Consider the following 19,576-nt stretch of genomic DNA (forward strand, 5'->3'; position numbering starts at 1 on the left):
GTTGTGGGGAGAGGAAAGGGAAGGCGACTGTAAGCCGCTTTGAACCTCCTTCGGGTAGGGAAAAGCAGCATATAAGAACCAACTTTTTTTCTTCTTTAGTAATCTCAGGGCTCTCTCAGACTCACCCACCTCACAGGGTGTCTGTTGTGGGGAGAGGAATGGGAAGGCGACTGTAAGCCGCTTTGAACCTCCTTCGGGTAGGGAAAAGCGGCAAAGAAGAACCAACTTTTTTTCTTCTTCTTCTTCTTCTTCTTCTTCTTCTTCTAGACAAAGCTAACACCAACATAGAGAATTGCTCTGCTAAGGGATTCACTGAAAACCCCAAAAGTCAATCCGCTATGCTCCTGCATGGTGTGGTGGCTAAGAGCAAACGTGGTGTAGTGGTTAAGTGTGGCCGACTCTAATCTGGAGAACCAGGTATGGTTCCCCAACTTTTCCACATGCAGCCCCCTGGGTGTTCTCTCTAAGTCCCACCTTCCTCACCAGGTGTCTGTTGTAGGGAGACGAAGGGAAAAGTGTCTGTAAGTTGCTTTGAGACTTCTTCAGTAGTGAAAAGCAGGGTACAAAAAAACAGCTCTTGTCTTTTCTCTCTCCTGTATCTACCTTCAGCAAAATCAAAGCAGTCATCCAACCAAGGACTCATTCTTCCAGGTACCTAGGTGCAACTGAAATAGAATCTAGCTCAGTTATTTTCAGCCAGGGGTTCATGGATCGCTTGGGGTCCCAGAGAGCTCTGGAGGAGGTTCATGGCCTTTCCCCACCTACTTTAATGGACTTGGCCACAAGCTATGGAACTGACTGCCTCCACCCAGAGGGCTCAGTGGGTAGGCCATGGATGCAAAAATCAAAGTCAGTTGTGTCATGGTATGTGGGGGGGGGGAGGTCTGGGCTGCCTTCTCATCTCCCTCCATTCTTTCAAGGCAACAGGAGGTAGAGTCACCGTAGCAGTAAAGATGTAGGGAGGAGCAAAAGGTGGGCAAAAGCTGTGGGTGGTGATGTCACTTCCGGTGGCATGTCACTTCCAGGGGGCGTGACAGGGAGGCGTGGCCTGCTGGCATCACTTCTGGGGCTCCTCCACAGTCAAAAGGTTGAAAAGGGCTGATCTAGCTCTTCTACTGCAGGCCAACACAGCTTTCCTCTGAAACACACTTCCAGGTAATTCACCCAAGGTCCCAAGCCAAGTCATGATTCCATCTTCCCACCACTCTCCAGCCCAGAACAAGCTATGGTGGCCCATTGGCAATGGACTTGAAATGTCCTTTGATCAAGCCTCAAGGGTCTTCTCTCTTCAGATGCTCTGACACCCCATTGGTTTCACCACAGGGCCAACCAATGGGTCATCTCAGTCACCTTCTTTACCCAAAGACTCAGGACCCATCCATGACTCTTGATAGCGAATCTTGAGTCTCTTTCTACCATCGAGGTAGATGCCGTCGGCTGCACAGGTGAACCAAAGGAAGCTATGCCTGGCAGACCATTGCAACAATACATGCCACTGTGCACAAACCAGGACTGGAGAAACTTTTTAAAGCTGCTGCTTGTGTAAAGTGAGAAATGAAAGGCTACTGGACATCCTTCAAGCTGCACTGTCAAGCAGCAAAGGGGACAGTGTGACTGAATGTGGATTGAGATTCTATTGTACACCAGCATATTCCCACAGGCCGGGCAGAAGGGTAGCATGGCAGCAGAGGCAGGGGACAAACTGTTGCATGTGGATACTTGGGCCACAGGGGGAAGGGGCCATGGGCCACGTGGGGGGAACTGGCATCATCTGGACTCCCCAGTCATGGGCCTGGCAGGTGGGCTAATGGTGGGAAGCTGAGCACCAGGGGGGGCTGCATCAGTAGGGTTCCCCAGAGGGTACTTAGGTCACTGGGCGAAGCAGCTGCAGGCCACGTCAGGGCAGAACTGGCATCAGCTGGGGTCCCAGCAGCACCTTGAGCCAACACCATGCTACTGCCACTTAACAATACAGAGGAGAGTGACGAAGATGATCTGGGGCCAAGGGACCAAGCCCTATGAAGATAGGTTGAGGGACTTGGGAATGTTCAGCCTGGAGAAAAGAAGGTTGAGAGGGGACATGATAGCCCTCTTTAAGTATTTGAAAGGTTGTCACTTGGAGGAGGGCAGGATGCTGTTTCTGCTGGCTGCAGAGGAGAGGACACGCAGTAATGGGTTTAAACTTCAAGTACAACGATATAGGCTAGATATCAGGAAAAAAATGTTCACAGTCAGAGTAGTTCAGCAGTGGAATAGGGTGCCTAAGGAGGTGGTGAGCTCCCCCTCACTGGCAGTCTTCAAGCAAAGGTTGGATACACACTTTCCTTGGATGCTTTAGGATGCTTAGGGCTAATCCTGCGTTGAGCAGGGGTTGGACTAGATGGCCTGTATGGCCCCTTCCAACTCTATGATTCTATGATTCTAACAACACACACACACACACACACACACTGCTGCAGAAAAAATTCTGGTTATAGGGATGCTGTGAAGATTTCAGGCTAGGTCTTTGCCTCTGCTCATCCTGTTCCCACAGATGACCGCTTGGCTATAACTCTTCCTAAGACTCCATGTGCTTTATTTGGGAGCACTTTGGTGCCACTTAAGGAAGGGAAGAGCTGAGAATCAAAGCAAGGATTCAGGACTTACTCTTGGAGGCATTCCTGGTTAAATGCCCAAAAAAAAAAAAAAGAAAATAACATTTTTGTGTGGTTCCTTTTTAACCTCCTCATCCTTACCTGAAACCCGGTTCCTCAAGAGTCCCTTCAGTTCTTATACAGCAAGAACAAGAAACAAGTGAGTGTTTCTTTTTTGCAATTGCACCTGAATGCCGAGGGTTTTTGCTACAACAGCTCTCTGCTGTGATGCTCAGCCTGTCTCATCCACCCTTCCCCCAAAATTGGACTTCAACCTTCAGAATAATCCTGCGGTGCAGAAGAGGGAGAGGGGCTTGCAGCAACAGACGTGGCTCTGGGTCGTCTCTTCATCTTACCTCAGTCAGCAAGTATGTTCTTCCGCGTTTCCTGTTTCGCTCTCTGCCTGCTTGTCATTGTTTTGACAACTTTATCCCTGCCTGCGGTCGGCTTATCAAAGCGTTCTCTCTAGACTGAGGAGGGCTATAAAATAGCAAGCCCAGCGCCTCTCTCTCTTCCTCTGTCACTGACTTGCAGGCATGCTGAGTTGCGCGGAGGGAACAGGAGCTCGGGATGGCAGTGACGCGGTCCATGCTCTGTACTTACTTTTTTATTCTTCTTCCCACCATGGCTGCAGACAGTGGCTCTGGGGCACCAACTGGCTCAGGTGAGTCGTTTTACATATCCCCCCTGCTACTCAAAGCCCAGAGCAATTTTGAAAGACATGCGACTTTGAGGAACCTGGAGCAGCAGAGATGGGTTCAGGTTGAGCATCTGCTTGGCATGCAGAAAGGCCCACCATCAATCTCTGGAATTTGTGTTTAGGATGCTTTGGGCTGATCCTGCGTAGAGCAGGGGGTTGGACTAGATGGCCTGTATGGCCCCTTCCAACTCTATGATTCGATGATTCTATGTTTAAAGAGAGAACCAGCTTGGAGTAGTGTCTAAGAGCAGCAGCTTCTAATCTGGAGAGCTGGGTTTGATTCCTCGCTCCTCCACATGCAGCCATCTGGTTGACCTTGGGCTAGTCACAGTCTTGATGGAGCTGTTCTGATGGAGCAGTAAGATCAGGGCTCTCAGACTCACCTACCTTGCAGGGTGTATGTTGTGGGGAGAGGAAAGGTGATTTTAAGCCACTTTGAGACTCCTTCTGGTGGAGAAAAGTGGCAGATAAAAACCAACTCTTCTTCTCTTCTTAAAGGACAGCCAGGGAAATTTACCTCTGCCTGAGAACCTGGGAAACAGTTGCCAGTCAGAGGAGTAAATGGACCTGTAGTCTGAATAGACAGCAGGCAGCTTCGTTGCAGAGGGTGGGTGCATTATATTCTCACCCTGAAATTCATTTACATTGCATTTGATGGAAGAGTCAGGGAGCAATCCTGTTGTTTATAATTATATGCCGTCACATCATCATGGAGGTGGAAGTCATATCCAGGGTCATCTAGTCCAACCCCCTGCACAATTCAAGAAACTCACAGCTACCTGCCCACCCACAGTGACCCCATCTTCATGTCCAAATGATGGCCCCTCCCCAAGAAAGCTGGAATTCCTGGCCAGGTTGACTTGGAGGAAATTTGACTCCCGACACCAAAGTAGTGATCGGCGTTTCCCTGGGCATCTAAGAAAGGCCACAAGAACCGAGCACCGACACAGTCCCTTCTGCCCACCCACTCACAATTGGCCTATGTTAACAGAATCCACATTTCTTGCAAATGGCTATCTAGACTCTGCTTGGAAACCTCCAAAGAACGAGAACCCATCACCTACCGAGGAAGCCTGTTCCACTGCGGAACCGCTCTAACTGTCAGGAACTTCTTCCGGATGTTTAACCGAAAATTCTTTTGAATTGATTTCAACCCATTGGTTCTGGTCCGACCCTCTGGGGCAACAGAAAACAACTGTGCTCCATCCTGCACTTGAAGATGGTTATCCTATCACCTCTTAGTTGGGTATATGCCAAATTCCCACGGAGCTGTCAGATATAAGGATCTAAACTCGAATCTCCGAACTTTTATCAGGAATAAGACAGTTTCCCCTGTATTGGGATAGGACGGTGGCTCAGTGGTAGAACATCCGCTTGGCAGGCACAAGACCCCTGGTTCAATTCCTGACATCTTAAATTAAAAGGATTAGGTTGTTGGCGTTGTGAAAGACCTCGGCCTGAGACTCTTGAGAATTGTTGCCAGTCAAATAATATTAGAAGTGTGTATTTGACTCAGTTTAGCCAGAAAACATACTAATAAAATACCTTATTGGTATTTTCGGATATTTGTAAACTGAATACAGATTACAGAATATGCCCAACTTCCAATATAGCTGCTACTGGGCACTTCAGAAAACCCAACAGTAGAATCCTTGGAGGAGCCACCGTTTACTGGGTTAAGGACATGTCTCCTTACCCCACTCAGATACCAGGATGCTGAAGCATTTAAATGGATCTTGGTCCCTTTAAATGCTTCAGATTCAGACTTTTGAAAGCTCTGGGAACTGACTCAGTGAATTTTGACTCCTGGGCATTTAAAGGGATCTCAATCCCTTTAAATGTCTTGGAGCTGAACACATTTGGCTTTCCTGAATATTTTCTGAATCCCAATACCAGACCAGGATTGTGATTCAGGAATATCAGGAAATACTGCTGTTTTTTGTTTCCAGTATACTCAACCCGCAAAAATACCAGGGTGTTTTTGCACGTGCCTAAACAATACTGGCCTTGAGACACCAATGATTTGACTCCGAATAATAATAATAGGTTTTCTGACATGGTGGTCTTGAATTTGGGCAACCAACAAATGCAAAGTAAAATCTGTGTTCCCAGTTTCCTATTTAAGTAGTCACTGATGCCGCTGCATCACTAGAAGAAGTGATAATCTCTTGACATATGCAAATGTTGTCCCTAGAATGGACAGGTATCCTTTGGGCGATGCATTTAGCTGGGTGGATGGTAAACATTTTGTTTTATTTATTTATTTATGTAGATTTTTAAATTCTGCCCCTTCCATACGACTCTGGACGGTTTACATAAAACATCATAGGGAAGTTACATAGAACATCGTAACAAATATAACATATCAACTAGAACAATATTTCAACTGGAACAGATCCCTTAGGTAGGTCAGATTATTCAGTCATGGAACGGGGTGTCTGAGGGGGGACCAGCAGATGTTGTTGGGTGGGTTGGCCTCAAGCAAATGCCTGGTGGAAGAGCTCCCTTTTGCAGGCCCTGCGGAATTGTGGGAGTTCAGGCAGGGTCCTGATCTCTTCAGGGAGAGTTCAATTGTGAATGGGGGCCAGGACAGAGAAGGCTCTGGCCCTTGTTGAGGTCCGACATCATTCTTTTAGGCCATGGATCACCATCCATTTGGAGGTGGCGGAGCGTAGTGCTTTTTGGGGGGGTATAGGCAGGGAGGTGGTCTCTCAGGTACACTGGACCCAAACTGCATATGGCCTTGAAGGTAAGAACCCAAACCTTAAGCCTGATCCAGAATTCAATTGGGAGCCAGCTGAGTTGTTGAAGAGTAGGCCGGATGTGGGATCTCCAAGGTGTGTTAGTGAGAATCCTGGCCATGGCATTCTGCACCAGTTGTAGTTTCCGGATCAAAGATAAGGGTAGGCCTGCGTAGAGTGTAGTTCATTGAGTTTGCAACAATGCTGTGCAATCATTCTAGGTAACGAGTAAGTGAAACTCTGAGTGCAACTGAATTGAGTCATAAGAAGTTCCATCATCTAAAGGTTTTCTTCTTAAATTGAGCTCCCTCTTATAGGGAGAACTAACATCTCTCCCGAGCCTCTTGTGGCGCAGAGTGGTAAGGCAGCGATATGCTGTCTGACTCTGCCCATGAGGCTGGGAGTTCGATCCCAGCAGCCGGCTCAAAGTTGACTCAGCCTTCCATCCTTCTGAGGTTGGTAAAATGAGTACCCAGCTTGCTGGGGGGTAAACAGTAATGACTGGGGAAGGCACTGGCAAACCACCCCGCATTGAGTCTGCCATGGAAACGCTGGAGGGCGTCACCCCAAGGGTCAGACATGACCTAGTGCTTGCACAGGGGATACCTTTACCTAACACCTCTCCTTTCTTAGTGCCCTAGCAGTAGGCAACCTACAAACATGACTGTTTACGCCCCTCATTGAAAAGAGAGGAGAGAAGAGGAGTTGGGTTTTTATACCCCACTTTACAATTGCCTTCCCTGCTCTAAGGGAATTGATCTCTGGTCTGGAGATCAGTTTTAATTCTGAGAGATCTCCAGGGCCCACATTGAATGCTGACAACTTTATTCATATCCTGGGAGGCAGGGCTGGATAAATGCCAAACAAAAAAAAAAACACAACGAATTTTGAGCCTGCACTTGCAATTCGAGCGCTAACGTGATTGCCATCCTTTCTCAGAAATCTGTGAAGATGAGGAGCCGGATAACACTTTCAAGTGTGTAAGTCAACTTGCAGACCATCTAAATGGTGACATTACCCTAACTTGCAGAATCTCAGGGATGGAGGTACCCTCAAATGACACTCCCATTAATTTCATTCTACGGTAAGAACTTTGGTGCATTTAAAATCCAATTGCTTGGCTGTGGTGATGACCTTGCTCAAAGTCCATAATAACAGAGAGACAGAAACAGAAAATCCTCTCCTTCCACATTCCTCTCTCCAACTGAGACTAACGGCGGAGATAGAATCCTAGAGTTGGAAGGGGCCATGCAGGCCATCTAGTCCAACCCCCTGCTCAGTGAAGGATAAGTCTAAAGCAGGGGTAGTCAAACTGCGGCCCTCCAGATGTCCATGGACTACAATTCCCAGAAGTCCCTGCCAGCGAATGCTGGCAGGGGCTTCTGGGAATTGTAGTCCATGGACATCTGGAGGGCCACAGTTTGACTACCCCTGGCCTAAAGCATCCAGGATAAGCATCTGTCCAGCTGCTGTTTAAAGACACCCAGTGATCAGACATGCCTGATGCAAACAGCACTACTCTTACAATGTACCTAGAACAAACACAGAAGTATTATTTTTGCGAGCAGAGGGAATGCTTGAAAACACACCCTCTCTCTATTCATAACAAATGTACCTTTCATAATTCTGCGGCAATTTCTGAACAAGATTTATTCTATACCATTTCAGCATCGTTCATTCTGCAGCTGGGGAAAGCCACCTATAGTGAAGAGCTACGGGTGGCCAGACTGTGGCTCTCCAGATGTCTGTGAACTACAATTCCCACGAGCCCGTGTTAGCTGGCAGGGGCTCATGGAAATTGTAGTCCATGGACATCTGGAAAGCCACAGTCTGGCCACCTCTGAATAGTGAAGACCTTCTGGGTGCATCTAGTGGCTTCTTCTTACCAGTAACTGCTTGCAGGAAATATACTTCCCACGGGTCCTGGCAGATCTGATAGTGACTATTCTTGCCAGCAGCAATATCTAAAACCTGAGGTTTTTGGACTCCCTACAAGTAGAGCTCCTAGTCTGGGCATTAAAATCATCCCACAAGTACAATGGTTGCATCCGTATATTGTTGAACTCATTGGTGTACTAGGATGTCCAACTCTTGCCAATTCCCATTTAGGGTATCCACTACTTTTGGGGGAAGAGGAACACTGACTAAGTCTATTTTCTCCCAAGGAAACTCTACAAGAACTAAACATACGTGGGATTTAGAATAACTCTGACCTGATTTGTGGGATTTAGAATACGTGGGATTAAAAATACGTGGGATTTAGAATAACTCTGACCTGAAATGACAAGGCCAGACCCACTGGAAGTTGAGAGGGGACATGATGGCTCTCCTGAAGTATTTGAAAAGTTGTCATTTGGAGGAGAGCAGGGAAAGGTTCCTGTCGGCAGCAGAGGAGAGGACCTGCAGTAATGGCTTTGAACTGCATGTACAATGGCACCGGATAGATATCGGGGGGGGGGGGGATTTCACAGTCAGTTCAGCAGTGGAATTGGCTGCCTAAGGAGGTGGTGAGCTCTCCCTCACTGACTGTCTTCAAGCAGTGGCTGGACAGAGACTTATCCTGGATGCTTTAGGTTGATCCTGCCTTGCGCAGAGGGTTGGACCAGATTGCCCCCTCCAACATGATTCTATTCTACTCTGTTCACCTTCTTTTTAAGTTTAACCATCTGACTTGCTGCAACCAATTCCCTACCGGTTCTTTGCATTGTTAAATTTGAAAAAGAAGTGGGGCTCAGGGGAACTTTAGTCCAGTGGTCCCCAACCCCCGGACCGGGGACCGGGACCGGGGATCAGTTGGTACCGGGCCGCAGCTCCTCCTTGCCCTCCTCCCCGGCTGCTGCCTTGGGGGCTGCCCTGCCACTCTGCTGCTGGTTCACCTTTGGTGATCTCCAGCGGCCGCCATGTCTGGGGCTCCCCCTCGGTGTGGCACTAACATGAGATATTTAAAGTGCATGTTACGGCTGAGGTTGTCAAGGATCCTATGCAATTTTCCATTGATGCAATACAGTGTAAAAACCATGAGGGCCTTATACTATCCAACCCTCTGCCAACAGATCAGAATTCAGAGGGTTAAAAAATATTAAATGCAATAGTGGTCTTTTACCACCATTTAAAAGACTTACAGATTCTCACTCATATGGAGAAATCATTTGGGAAATCCCCCCCTGAACTGCCAGCAACGCCCCTCTCATCAATGAAACACAAGATAAGTCTTAGACTATCCCCTTAAATGCACTTCCTGAGGTAAAAAGTTCCACTGAGGTGGAAGAGAATAATTTCTGTGTAAATGTGGACAGAATCCTGCAGTGTGCAGCCCTGCAGTTTTCTTTCTTCTTAAATTTTCATGCCAACTTTCAACGACAGTGTCTGAATGTTGACCATTCAGCAGCTCTTTAAATTTTCAGAAATTTCACTTTGGCACCGATGTTCTCCACAGTTACGACAAAAGCGACCATGTGTGCTCAGAGGAAAACCAGCTGGAATACAAATGTTCTCTCGGGAGTACTCAAATCTATCATCCTGTCGAAGCTTGGCTGACAATACACACGGAACAGCAATACAGATACTGCCAGACTCTAATTCTCTATGAGATCAGTAAGTTGCATTGTGTGCAATATTCAAGGTTGATTTTTATCTGCACCAGGTAAAAACTGGCCTCAGGGTCACTTCCTCGTCATGGCATGAGCTAGAATCTGCTCTAAATTTCCAAAAACGGGCTCACACACCCCAAAGATCTGTGACGGGTTTGGAGCTGCCGGTTCCAAAGTTATTAAAGAAATTATCATAAGGGCTCTGATCTGAATCTGTGGTCATTTTTAAAAGTTCCACTTTCCCCCCCCCCCACCCTTTTTTGCTGCATGATCTTTCAAGGACCTTTTTGGGACCTTTGAAACCACACACCCCAGCAGTTCAGAAGCCCAATGAAGGGGTAGAAAATGGCAGAAAGCCATTTCCCTCAGAAGCGGCTCAACCCTGTGCTACAGCTTGATGTAGTGGTTAGGAGTGTGGACTTCTAATTTGGGGAGCCAGGTTTGAGTCCGTGCTCCCCCAAATGAAGAAGAAGAGCTGGTTCTTATCTACCGCTTTTCTCTACCCAAAAGAGTCTCAAAGCGGCTTACATTCGCCTTCCCTTTCCTCTCTCCACAACAGACACCCTGTGAGGGAGGTGAGGCGGAGAGAGCCCTGATATTACTGAAGAAGGAGTCTCAAAGCAGCTTACATTCTCCTTCCCTTTCCTCTCCCCACAACAGACACCCTGCGAGGGAGGTGAGGCTGAAAGCCCTGAGATTACTGCTTGGTCAAAACAACTTTATTAATGCTGTGGCGAGCCCAAGGTCACCCAGCTGGTTGTATGTGGGGGAGCACGGAATCAAACCTGGTTTGCCAGATTAGAAGTCTGCACTCCTAGCCGCTACATTAAGCTGGCTCTCAACCAGCTCAACTACTTCACAATGATGTTCAGGGTGGAAACAAGAAAATCTATATCTGTGGTACACAGAGCCAAACTATATGCTACATTTCCCCCTACTTATTTATACATGATTTTATTCATCCCCCACAGGTGCTGGGTGAACTAGTGAAAAAATGTAATGTATAATTTGATTCCCTGTATCACAGGGTGGTAAGGCAGCCAACATGCTGTCTGAAGCTCTGACCATGAGGCTGGGAGTTCAATCCCAGCAGCCAGCTCAAGGTTGACTCAGCCTTCCATCCTTCCGAGGTCGGTAAAATGAGTACAAAGCTTGCTGGTGGGTAAATGGTTATGACTGGGGAAGGCACTGGCAAACCACCCCGTATTGAGTCTGCCATGAAAACGCTAGAGGGCGTCACCCCAAGGGTCAGACATGACTCAGTGCTTGCACAGGGGATACCTTTACCTTTTAAGATGGGTTTAGATTGGAGTAATTCTGTGGAAGGGCTGCAATATGAATGCTATATCATCTACTATATCGTCAGGGGATATGTCGGAAGGAATTTTGGCAGGTCCTGCTTTTCTCTCTTCTTCCACACTATGAAACTACAACATATGCATGTATCCCAGATTCTTTATTTCCTACACTCAAAGGTATACCAACCCTCTTGTCTCTTCAGTCTGGTCAGATAAAGTTTAAGTTATAAATTCAAGAACTAGTCTGAGGTGATGGTTAAGAGTGTTGGATTAAGACTGGGGAGTCCTGGGTTCAAATCTCCCCTTGCCATGGAGCTTTCTGGGAGACCTTAGAATATGAGGATATAAAAATAGAGGAGGAAATATCTATGTATGTTTTCTTGAGCTTGTTGGAAGGAGGCTGGGATTTCTTTTTTTAATGAACTACATGCATACATAAGATACATATAATAATGCAGCCCATCTCGTGCTCTTGTACACGGGATGCAGCATGAAAGTTGTTGCAAATTCTGAATCTGTGGCCATAGTGGTTGGCACTTCACTGAAAATATGGCAGATCACAGAATCGCAGGAGAGCTATGCTTAAGCTGAAGGGTAGCCGTCGCTACTTAAACAACTGCCGCTTAATGTGATTTACCCCCATAAGGAAGCGACAAATGTGTAGTATATCTTTTTCTTCTCTTTTTTCTTTTTACACTGTCTCTTACAGTTAAGCCCGAAGCACCCTTTGACTTAAACATCACATACCAAGAAAAGGAAGATGTTTATCTGGTTCAGTTCTCCCTTCCACCCTCATCACAAGGATATCTAAAACGGTCCTTAAGGCACCAAATAGTCTACAAGCCTGAAAACGCCACGAGTAACAAAGTGAGCATTTGGTCCACTTTCAATTAAGGATGGCTATTTGCAAAAAAAAAAAAAAAAAAAAATCTGTTTCAGGTTTGTTTTTTGGTTGAACGTTATGGAACGAAGTGGCTTTGTCAAATCCAGTGGATTAATGAAAGAAATCATAGGATGAGGTTTCCACTCATTTCACTGTCATTTCTCTTCCTCGTAGCTCCTTGGAAGCCTTGCCCTCCTTAGATGAAATGCATTTGGCCACTTAAATCCATCTAGAAATGCTTCATGCTAGGGCTACGGAGACTGTCTATCTTTTGCATTGGGTGAAGGCATATTTTTCTGCATTGCTGGGAAATACCCTGAATATGTACAAACCCTTGCCTTTTCAAAGGCAATATGTACAAACCCTTGCCTTTTCAATTCATGTTGCTTCCATGGTTCGCATGAACCACCCCAGTTTCACATCAAATATCATGACAGGCTGGAGAGCCACAATTAAATATTTTAGATTTTTTTTTTTTTACTATGCTTCTCATGTATCTGTAAAATCCAGCTCTTGATGGAAATTGTCCCATGGGGGATATTGGGGGCAATGTCTGGGGACAGTGGAATTTGGGGAGGGAGAGATTATGTTCCTTTAGAGTGATACTCCGCAATCCCCCCCACCTTAGCCTAGACTTGAAGTTTTGATTTTTTTTCTTTTTGCCCCAATGTACATCATCTTATTCTTACCAAGAGTGAATTTAATTTGCTGCAACATTCTCCTCTTGGAGCTCTTCACAGCCAGCCTTCGGTTTCCACCATCACAAGTCATTTTGTGTCAGCTGCAAACTCGGACACTACATCACTCACCCCACGTTTCAGATCATAAATTATTATTATTATTATTATTATTATTATTATTATTATTATTATTATTATTATTATTATTATTATTATTATTATTAAATTTTTAGACCGCCCTTCTCCAAATAGGTCTCAGGGCGGTTTACAACTTAAACAGTTAAAACACAATAAAATCCCCATAAAAACTCCAATTTTCATCAACAACAAGTCACATATAACATATAAGCGGCGGTGGTCATAATTCTGATCGTATCTACCCGACTTCCCAAGTTCAGCCTGGTGGGGAGCATAATATTCAGAAGAGGGTGGCGCCAATGCAATAGATCTAACAATTAACTAGGACCCATTCTGCACACATAGGATAATGCACTTTCAATGTGTTGTGGCAGCTGGATTTTCCTGTGCAGAACAGGAAAATCTACTTCCAAACTGCATTGAAAGTGCATTATCTATTGTGTGCAGAATAGGCCTAGAACTGGACTCAAGAGCAATCCTAGTGGAGCCCCACGGGTTACTTTCCTTCATGGTGAGAGCAGTCCATGGATTCCTGCTCTTTGCTCTCTGTCATTTAAATGGTTTTTAATCCCTAAGAGAACCCGCCCTCTTATCCCACGCCTGCTGAATTGACTCAGGATATAACAAGATAAATCAGACGCCTTCAAAGAACGTAGTAATTTACACGTTTCTCCCTACGCTTCTTAGAGCTGGTGGCCGTTTGTATATTATTACTGGTTTAAGATAAGCTATTGGATAGAGATCCATTGCATTTGAAAATTGACCAACTGGAGGACTTTCCACTGAAGAAAGTTGTTTTCCATTGAAAATGGACATTACCAAGATGCTGTTCTGGTAGAAGTCCCGACAAATAAAGGAATAAGAAAAAGAAGAACATATAAGGAGAGACAAAGGGGTGGCAGGTTACAGTAGATGAGCGATTGGGATGTGAGTGTCCTGCATAGTGCAGGGGGTTGGACTAGATGATCCATGAGGTCCCTTCCAACTCTATGATTCTATGATTCTATGACTATTCTTGTTTTTGATGGTACAAAGTTTATTGTATTGCCTTTGGATAGGTTTCTTTTTCTGGGATTAGGAGACTGGAGGGAGGTGCCTAGGGGGTAATAAATGTTACCAATGCTTACTGTACAATTTCTGAAAAAGATTCTGTTTTCTAAATTCTTGAAATGTAACTAAATATCGTTTCTCTCGTTTTAGACCAAAGTATTTAACGGTGTTCTGTTAACACTTCTGGGAAGGGAATTTCAACCAAGCCAAAAGTATGAACTAAAAGTCCGGTCCAAGCCTGAAGGAGAACTTTTAAAAGGCTCATGGAGCGAATGGAGTTCTTCCGCCTACATCCGGACTCTGCAGAGAGTGCCAGAGGAAATAAGTACATTGGTTCATCATTTCCCCTTTGCATCATGTCTTTGCAAGCAACTGAAGTCCGCAACCCTAACCCTCTAAACTGGATGAGAACTGATACACTAAAGCTCAGTCTAAACAAAGCACAATTCAAAGTGACGGTTCTTACTTTATAGCCTAAATGGCTTGGGACCAGGGTGCTTAAAGGGGCATTGATTTATTCGTTTATTCAAAAAAGTCCACAGAGCACATAGGCTTTTAGACAAAATACTATAACTTTAATAGAAATCTGTGAGAACTAACCTCCAGGTTAGACTTCTGTAATTCGCTTAACATGGACGTACCCTTGTCCCTGACTATATTCCCACATGCACACCAAAGAGCATTTTGCCTAGCCAATATGATTTGGCCGGTGATCCCCGGCCCTAGAGAAGTATGTCCAGCCTCAACCAGGGTCAGGGCCTTCTTGGTCCTGGCCCCCAGCTGGTAGAATGAGCTCCCAGAAGAGCTGCAGGCCCTACAGGAACTTCCTTAGGTCCAAAGGGCCTGCAAGATGGAGCTCTCCCACCAGGCTTTTGGTTGGGGCCAGTAACCAATGCCATCTGAACTAGGGTTGCCATTCCCTCCGGGCGCAGCCAGCGCCGTGGTGCGGGGGGGGGGGGGCGGTGCCGGCAGCGGTGTGACAGCGGCCACAACCACGCAGGCTGGCTGCACCCAGAGGGAACGGCCGCTTTGGCGGCCGAATCGCACAAGCCTAATCTGAACTGACCTTCCCTAAGAATAAACCCACCCATGAACAGGACAGGGGTCTGCAGAAACTAAGATTTTTGGCTGATGTGGGTTTAGAGTATTTTTAACTGTTTTGGATAATTTGTTCACTTTTTTGTGTTTTAAATAATGTGAACTGCCCATGAACTGGTGAACTGGTAATACCGAGTCGCACTATAGAATTTTAATTATGACATGAAATACACTATATTATTTTCTTTTCATTAGGTAATAATATAATCCTGATGACAACATCTCTGGTGGTCTTCTTCGTACTGCTCATCCTAATTTCTCTGATCCTGATATTTTGGGAAAGCAGGTATCTGAAATGCTTGGCCTTACAACTGCTCCTTACTAGAACCTTGTCCTGTTTTGGGGTTTGATCCAATACAAATTTGTGACATGGTCTCCTTCCCTCATGCATATCCCAACCTTCTCTCATACATACCATTGCATGACTTGAGATAACAGAATGTCTGCTTTCATCCAGAAATTGCATTTTCTACATCGCAGAAATTATATTCCAGTCCACACTGGAGCCACGCGGTGTAACAGTTAAGAGCAGTGGCCTCTAATCTGCAGGGATGGATTTGATTCCCCGGTCCTCTCCCTTCAGCCAACTGGTTGACCTTGGGCTACTCACAGTGCTGATAGTGCTGTTCTCATGGAGCAGCCCTGTCAGAGCTCTTTCAGCCTCACCTACCTCACAGGGTGTCTGTTGTGGGGAGAGGGAAGGGAAGGCGAATGTAAGCCGCTTTGAGACTCCTTCGGGTAGAGAAAAGCGGCATATAAGAACCAACTCTTCTTCTTCTTCAGTAATCTCAGGGCTCTCTCAGTATATCCAGGAATTAACATACTAGATAGTGCAGAGGAGAGACAGAGATAGTTGCTGACTACCCTAACCCTAAGAGAGAGAGAATAAGTCCTGGCTTCTGAGAAGAAGCAGGAAATTGCCCCTAAGAGTAGCAATCTGGAGAGGCAAAGAATGACACTTAACAGGAGAGAAGGTCCTGACCTCACTATTCTATCTAATAGTCTTCTTGCTCCGTCCTGCAGGGTTTTCTTTTCTTCTTTGTACATCAGACATAGCTTGATCCAACACTAGGAACCATGTATAAGCAGACCCAATCACTTTAATGCTTCATTTTCCTGGCCATTTTAATGCAAAATTATGAAATGTCTCCCCCAAGTCTGCTTCTCTTGAGAGTCCACACTTGGTAGACAAGAACAGATATGTGGATTTGGAGTTTGTAGATCACTCATCTTCAGTGTTCAGAAATGGTCTGATTACTGCAGTAGTTCTCAACCTTCCTAATGCCGCAATCCTTTAATACAGCTCCTCATGTTGTGGTGACCCCCAACCATAACATTATGCAAGTGTTTTTTTTCACAGAAAGTAAAACAAAACTGACCAATGGCATGAAGATCCATTGTTCATGATTGTATGTAAATTGTTTTTTTCCTGGTGTTTCTCAGTTCAGTTCTGCCTCTTGTCCCACCATGCCGATCTCCCTCTTTCCCCCTGCTCCAGATAGACACCTGCAGGAGGAGTGACAACAGTGGCAGTGCCCCCCCCACCTGCCAAGTTGCTCACCCTGCCATGACCCCTGTGAAAGATTCATTCGACCCCCAAAGGGTTCCTGACTCCCAGGTTGAGAACCACTGGATTACTGCTTCTGGTCTGCTTATTGTCCTTCACTGCGGAAATATATTTGGAATTTGCCAAAATACAGTAAATGGTGGTCCATAGCTGTGGGGTGTTGGCAAATTTTAAATGAGAAATATTCGGTTCCTCCCCACCTCCACACCCTGTTGGAATCTGGAGATACATTGAAAAAGCTGTACTTTGACTGAAGGTTGAACACCTAGAAGTTCAGTGTAGCTTCTTGGAGGATCAACAAGACAGAGGTGCAAAGTCTGTGCAGGCTGTTGGGCATCATTGCTGTCCTGTCGTCGCACTCCTAGGATCCTTTGTAGACGATACCACTGGAATGATTCTCTTAATTTCTATCATCACTGTTGCTTTAGGATGCTTTGGGCTGATCCTGCGTTGAGCAGGGGGTTGGACTAGATGGCCTGTATGGACCCTTCCAACTCTATGGTTCTATGATTCTATGATTCTTTTTTCTTTCAGGATCAAACCCGTTGTGTGGCCAGCCATCCCTAACCACAAGAAAACTTTGGATAAACTCTGCAACAAACTCAGAAAGGTTTGTAATCCTACTACTCCCATAAAAGTTCTGCAAGTTCACAGAAGAAAAGAAATGTTTTTGAACATGCTTTCACCTGTTTATTCATTATGTTTCACCAGTAGAGAGAAGAGCTGGGTTTTTGTACCTCCTTTTTTACTACCTGGAGTCTCAAAGCCCTGTGGGTTAGATGAGGCGGAGAGAGCTCTGAGAGAACCATGCTGGCTTGCATGGGGAGGAGAGGGGAATAAAACACAGTTCTCCAGATTAGAGGCTGCCAACCTTTAACCACTATACCCACCTGGCTCATTGCCAATATGTCTTTTTAAAACAGGGTCATGCAGCAGGTGCCAAGGTCATGCTGACGTATTCTGTGTAAATTTTATTGACTGTAGAGGTAGCCAACAGCAGGTGCATGGTTCACTTTACAAATTTTGTAGGGCATCTGGTTCTGGTGATCCCCTTGTACCAGGACAAAAATGTTCTTATTCTGGTGATACAGAGCAGAGCTATTAGGACCAGGAACTTGGGAGGGGGGGCATGGGGACAACTGCACCACGATGTCACATCTGGGGAAAACCCAGAAGGGATGTGGGGTAGCTCTAGGAATCACCAGAAAGTTTAGAGTCAACCCATAAAGTTTTGGCTGATTCCAAGAGCTACCAGATGTCCCCACCAGATATTATTTATTTTTATATTTGTATACCACCCTTCCCTGAGGACTCAGAAGTGATGCCATGGAGCACAAAACATCAACAGTTTCTTCTAAAATGTTGCTTTCTAATTCTGCCACCACAGCAGAATTAAATCTTATAAATCTTTGGGCTGCCCTTCCCCCCCCCCCCCCACCACCACCTTATTGCTAAAGGATACTTTAGGGGGGAATGAAAACATCTCTCAGAAATGACTGGGCCAAGAGGGGCAGTCTTACAAATTGAATTATAAATGAATCAATAAAACCGGACGTTCTGAAGCTGTGCTGATACCAACCCTTCCCTTGTTCCTACAGAACTCTGAGATAAGCTTCTTCAATCCTGAGAGTTTCGGGTCCGTTCACATCCACAAAGTGGACAGCATTCGAGCCAAGTCAGAAATGGAGCATTTTCAGAGCTTGCTACTTCCTTGGTCTGGGGACGTTCCAGAGAAGGCTGGGAGCAGACTGGAGCCAACAAACAACCTGAGTCACATCAATCATGGCTGGCTGAAACTGCGCCTGGCCTATGAAGGAATCTGGCCCACCGAGTTGCTGAGCAGGCCTTTGGGCAGAAGTAGCCATCTCAACAGTGATGAGTTCATCAAAGCCAACCTCTGTAGCCAGAGCAGCACTGGTGGTCAGCCTAGTTGTCCCAATGCTCTCAGTAGCACCCATTCAAATGCATTGCAGGATCCCACCGTTTCACCTGGATTAGAATCCTGCCAGGCAAACCACCCAGTTTATGCCAACAGTCCAGTTAAGGTATCAAGCAAAGAGGAAGCCTACGTCACCATGGCAAGCTTTTTCGAAAGCAAGGGAAACCCAGGAAACTAGATGTAAAGAAGTGTGGCCTTGTAGAATTAACTATGCGGGCACATGGTGAGACCCTTTGTGCTGGTCGCATTTCAGCCTTACCGATGATTATACGATTCTTCCTTTTTGCCTAGAATGGCTCTGATGGGGGCTGCTGAGCTTTGAACAGGTGGATCCACATCTTCCATGGCCAAGTGAATCCACATTGGCTGCTTAGCCAGAGATTGCCCTTGTTGGCTCACTGAGTTTTAATGATGGATCTTCTGGCCATCCTACCTACTCTTTTCTTTGGATTTGGCGTAAGAACAAATCCTTTGCTGCTGTTGAAATGTGTACCTGGAGAATAATCTTCCTTTCCTCGCTATCCTCTGCCACTTGTTAATGTTATTGTTATCATCGCGTTATTGGAAATGGAATTACGTGTATCGATCCTGTTTCATGTAGACTGCCCGGAGCCTTCGGGGACGGCGGAATACAAATGCAATAATAAATAAATGTTGCTGCTCAATTTCAGCACAAGTGTTTTAATCAAAGCCATTGCAGACCATGAATTTGTTGGAGAAGTTCCTGACAGCTAGAGCGGTTTCTCAGTGGAACAGGCTTCCTTGGGAGGTGGTGGGTTCTCCATCCTTGGAGATTTTTAAACAGAGGCTGGAGAGCCATCCGACAGAGAGGCTGATTCTGTGAAAACTCAAGGGGGTGGCAGGTTACAGTGGATGAGCGATAAGGATGTGAGTGCAGGGGGTTGGACTAGATGACCCAGGAGGAACCTTCCAACTCTATGATTCTATGGCAGTGGGTGCTCAGGACTTTTATCCCATGAAGAGTTCTCAAGCACTGTTTCACCCATTGATGCCATGGCTCAGTGGTACACCATCCGCTAGGCACAGTTCCGGTCTCTGGAATCTCCAGTTAAGATGATTTAGCAATAGGTGATGTGAAGGAGTTCTTGCCGTATGACCCTGGAGAACTGCTTTCAGTCTGAGTAGATAATATGGAGCTTGTTGGATCAAGGCTCTAATTCAGTTTCATGTGGTCATGTGTGTCCCATTTAAACATAGCATGTGGAGAAGGTGTGTTTTTCCCGTACGTTTTGGTTTCA

General features: G+C 45.8%; 1 protein-coding gene across 2 annotated transcripts; it reads left to right on the forward strand.

Annotated features, from left to right (window-relative positions):
- The first annotated feature begins 2,934 nt into the window (after nt 1-2,934).
- IL7R (interleukin 7 receptor) lies at nt 2,935-18,987 on the forward strand. Of its 2 annotated transcripts, none has more exons than XM_077346972.1 (9): nt 2,935-3,001; nt 3,168-3,297; nt 7,014-7,158; nt 9,511-9,668; nt 11,672-11,829; nt 13,864-14,038; nt 15,007-15,097; nt 16,913-16,988; nt 17,977-18,987. In XM_077346972.1, the coding sequence occupies exons 2-9, from the start codon at nt 3,204-3,206 to the stop codon at nt 18,493-18,495; spliced, it is 1,416 nt and encodes a 471-aa protein (XP_077203087.1). In that variant the 5' UTR covers nt 2,935-3,001; nt 3,168-3,203; the 3' UTR covers nt 18,496-18,987. The 2 variants fall into 2 exon arrangements, with proteins under 2 accessions (XP_077203087.1, XP_077203088.1); XM_077346973.1 differs by lacking the exon at nt 2,935-3,001 and adding an exon at nt 5,606-5,737 and having other exon boundaries at nt 3,032-3,297.
- The last annotated feature ends 589 nt before the right edge of the window (nt 18,988-19,576 follow it).

Source organism: Paroedura picta, chromosome 7, assembly GCF_049243985.1.
Source record: "Paroedura picta isolate Pp20150507F chromosome 7, Ppicta_v3.0, whole genome shotgun sequence".
Taxonomy (NCBI): domain Eukaryota; kingdom Metazoa; phylum Chordata; class Lepidosauria; order Squamata; family Gekkonidae; genus Paroedura; species Paroedura picta.

Coding starts and splice junctions, on each gene's coding strand:
- IL7R (XM_077346972.1), top strand. CDS start 3,204: ATGGCAGTGACGCGGTCCATGCTCTGTACTTACTTTTTTATTCTTCTT. Junction 11,830..13,863: donor AAAACGCCACGAGTAACAAA/GTGAGCATTTGG, acceptor CTCTCGTTTTAG/ACCAAAGTATTTAACGGTGT. Junction 15,098..16,912: donor CTGATATTTTGGGAAAGCAG/GTATCTGAAATG, acceptor TTTTTCTTTCAG/GATCAAACCCGTTGTGTGGC.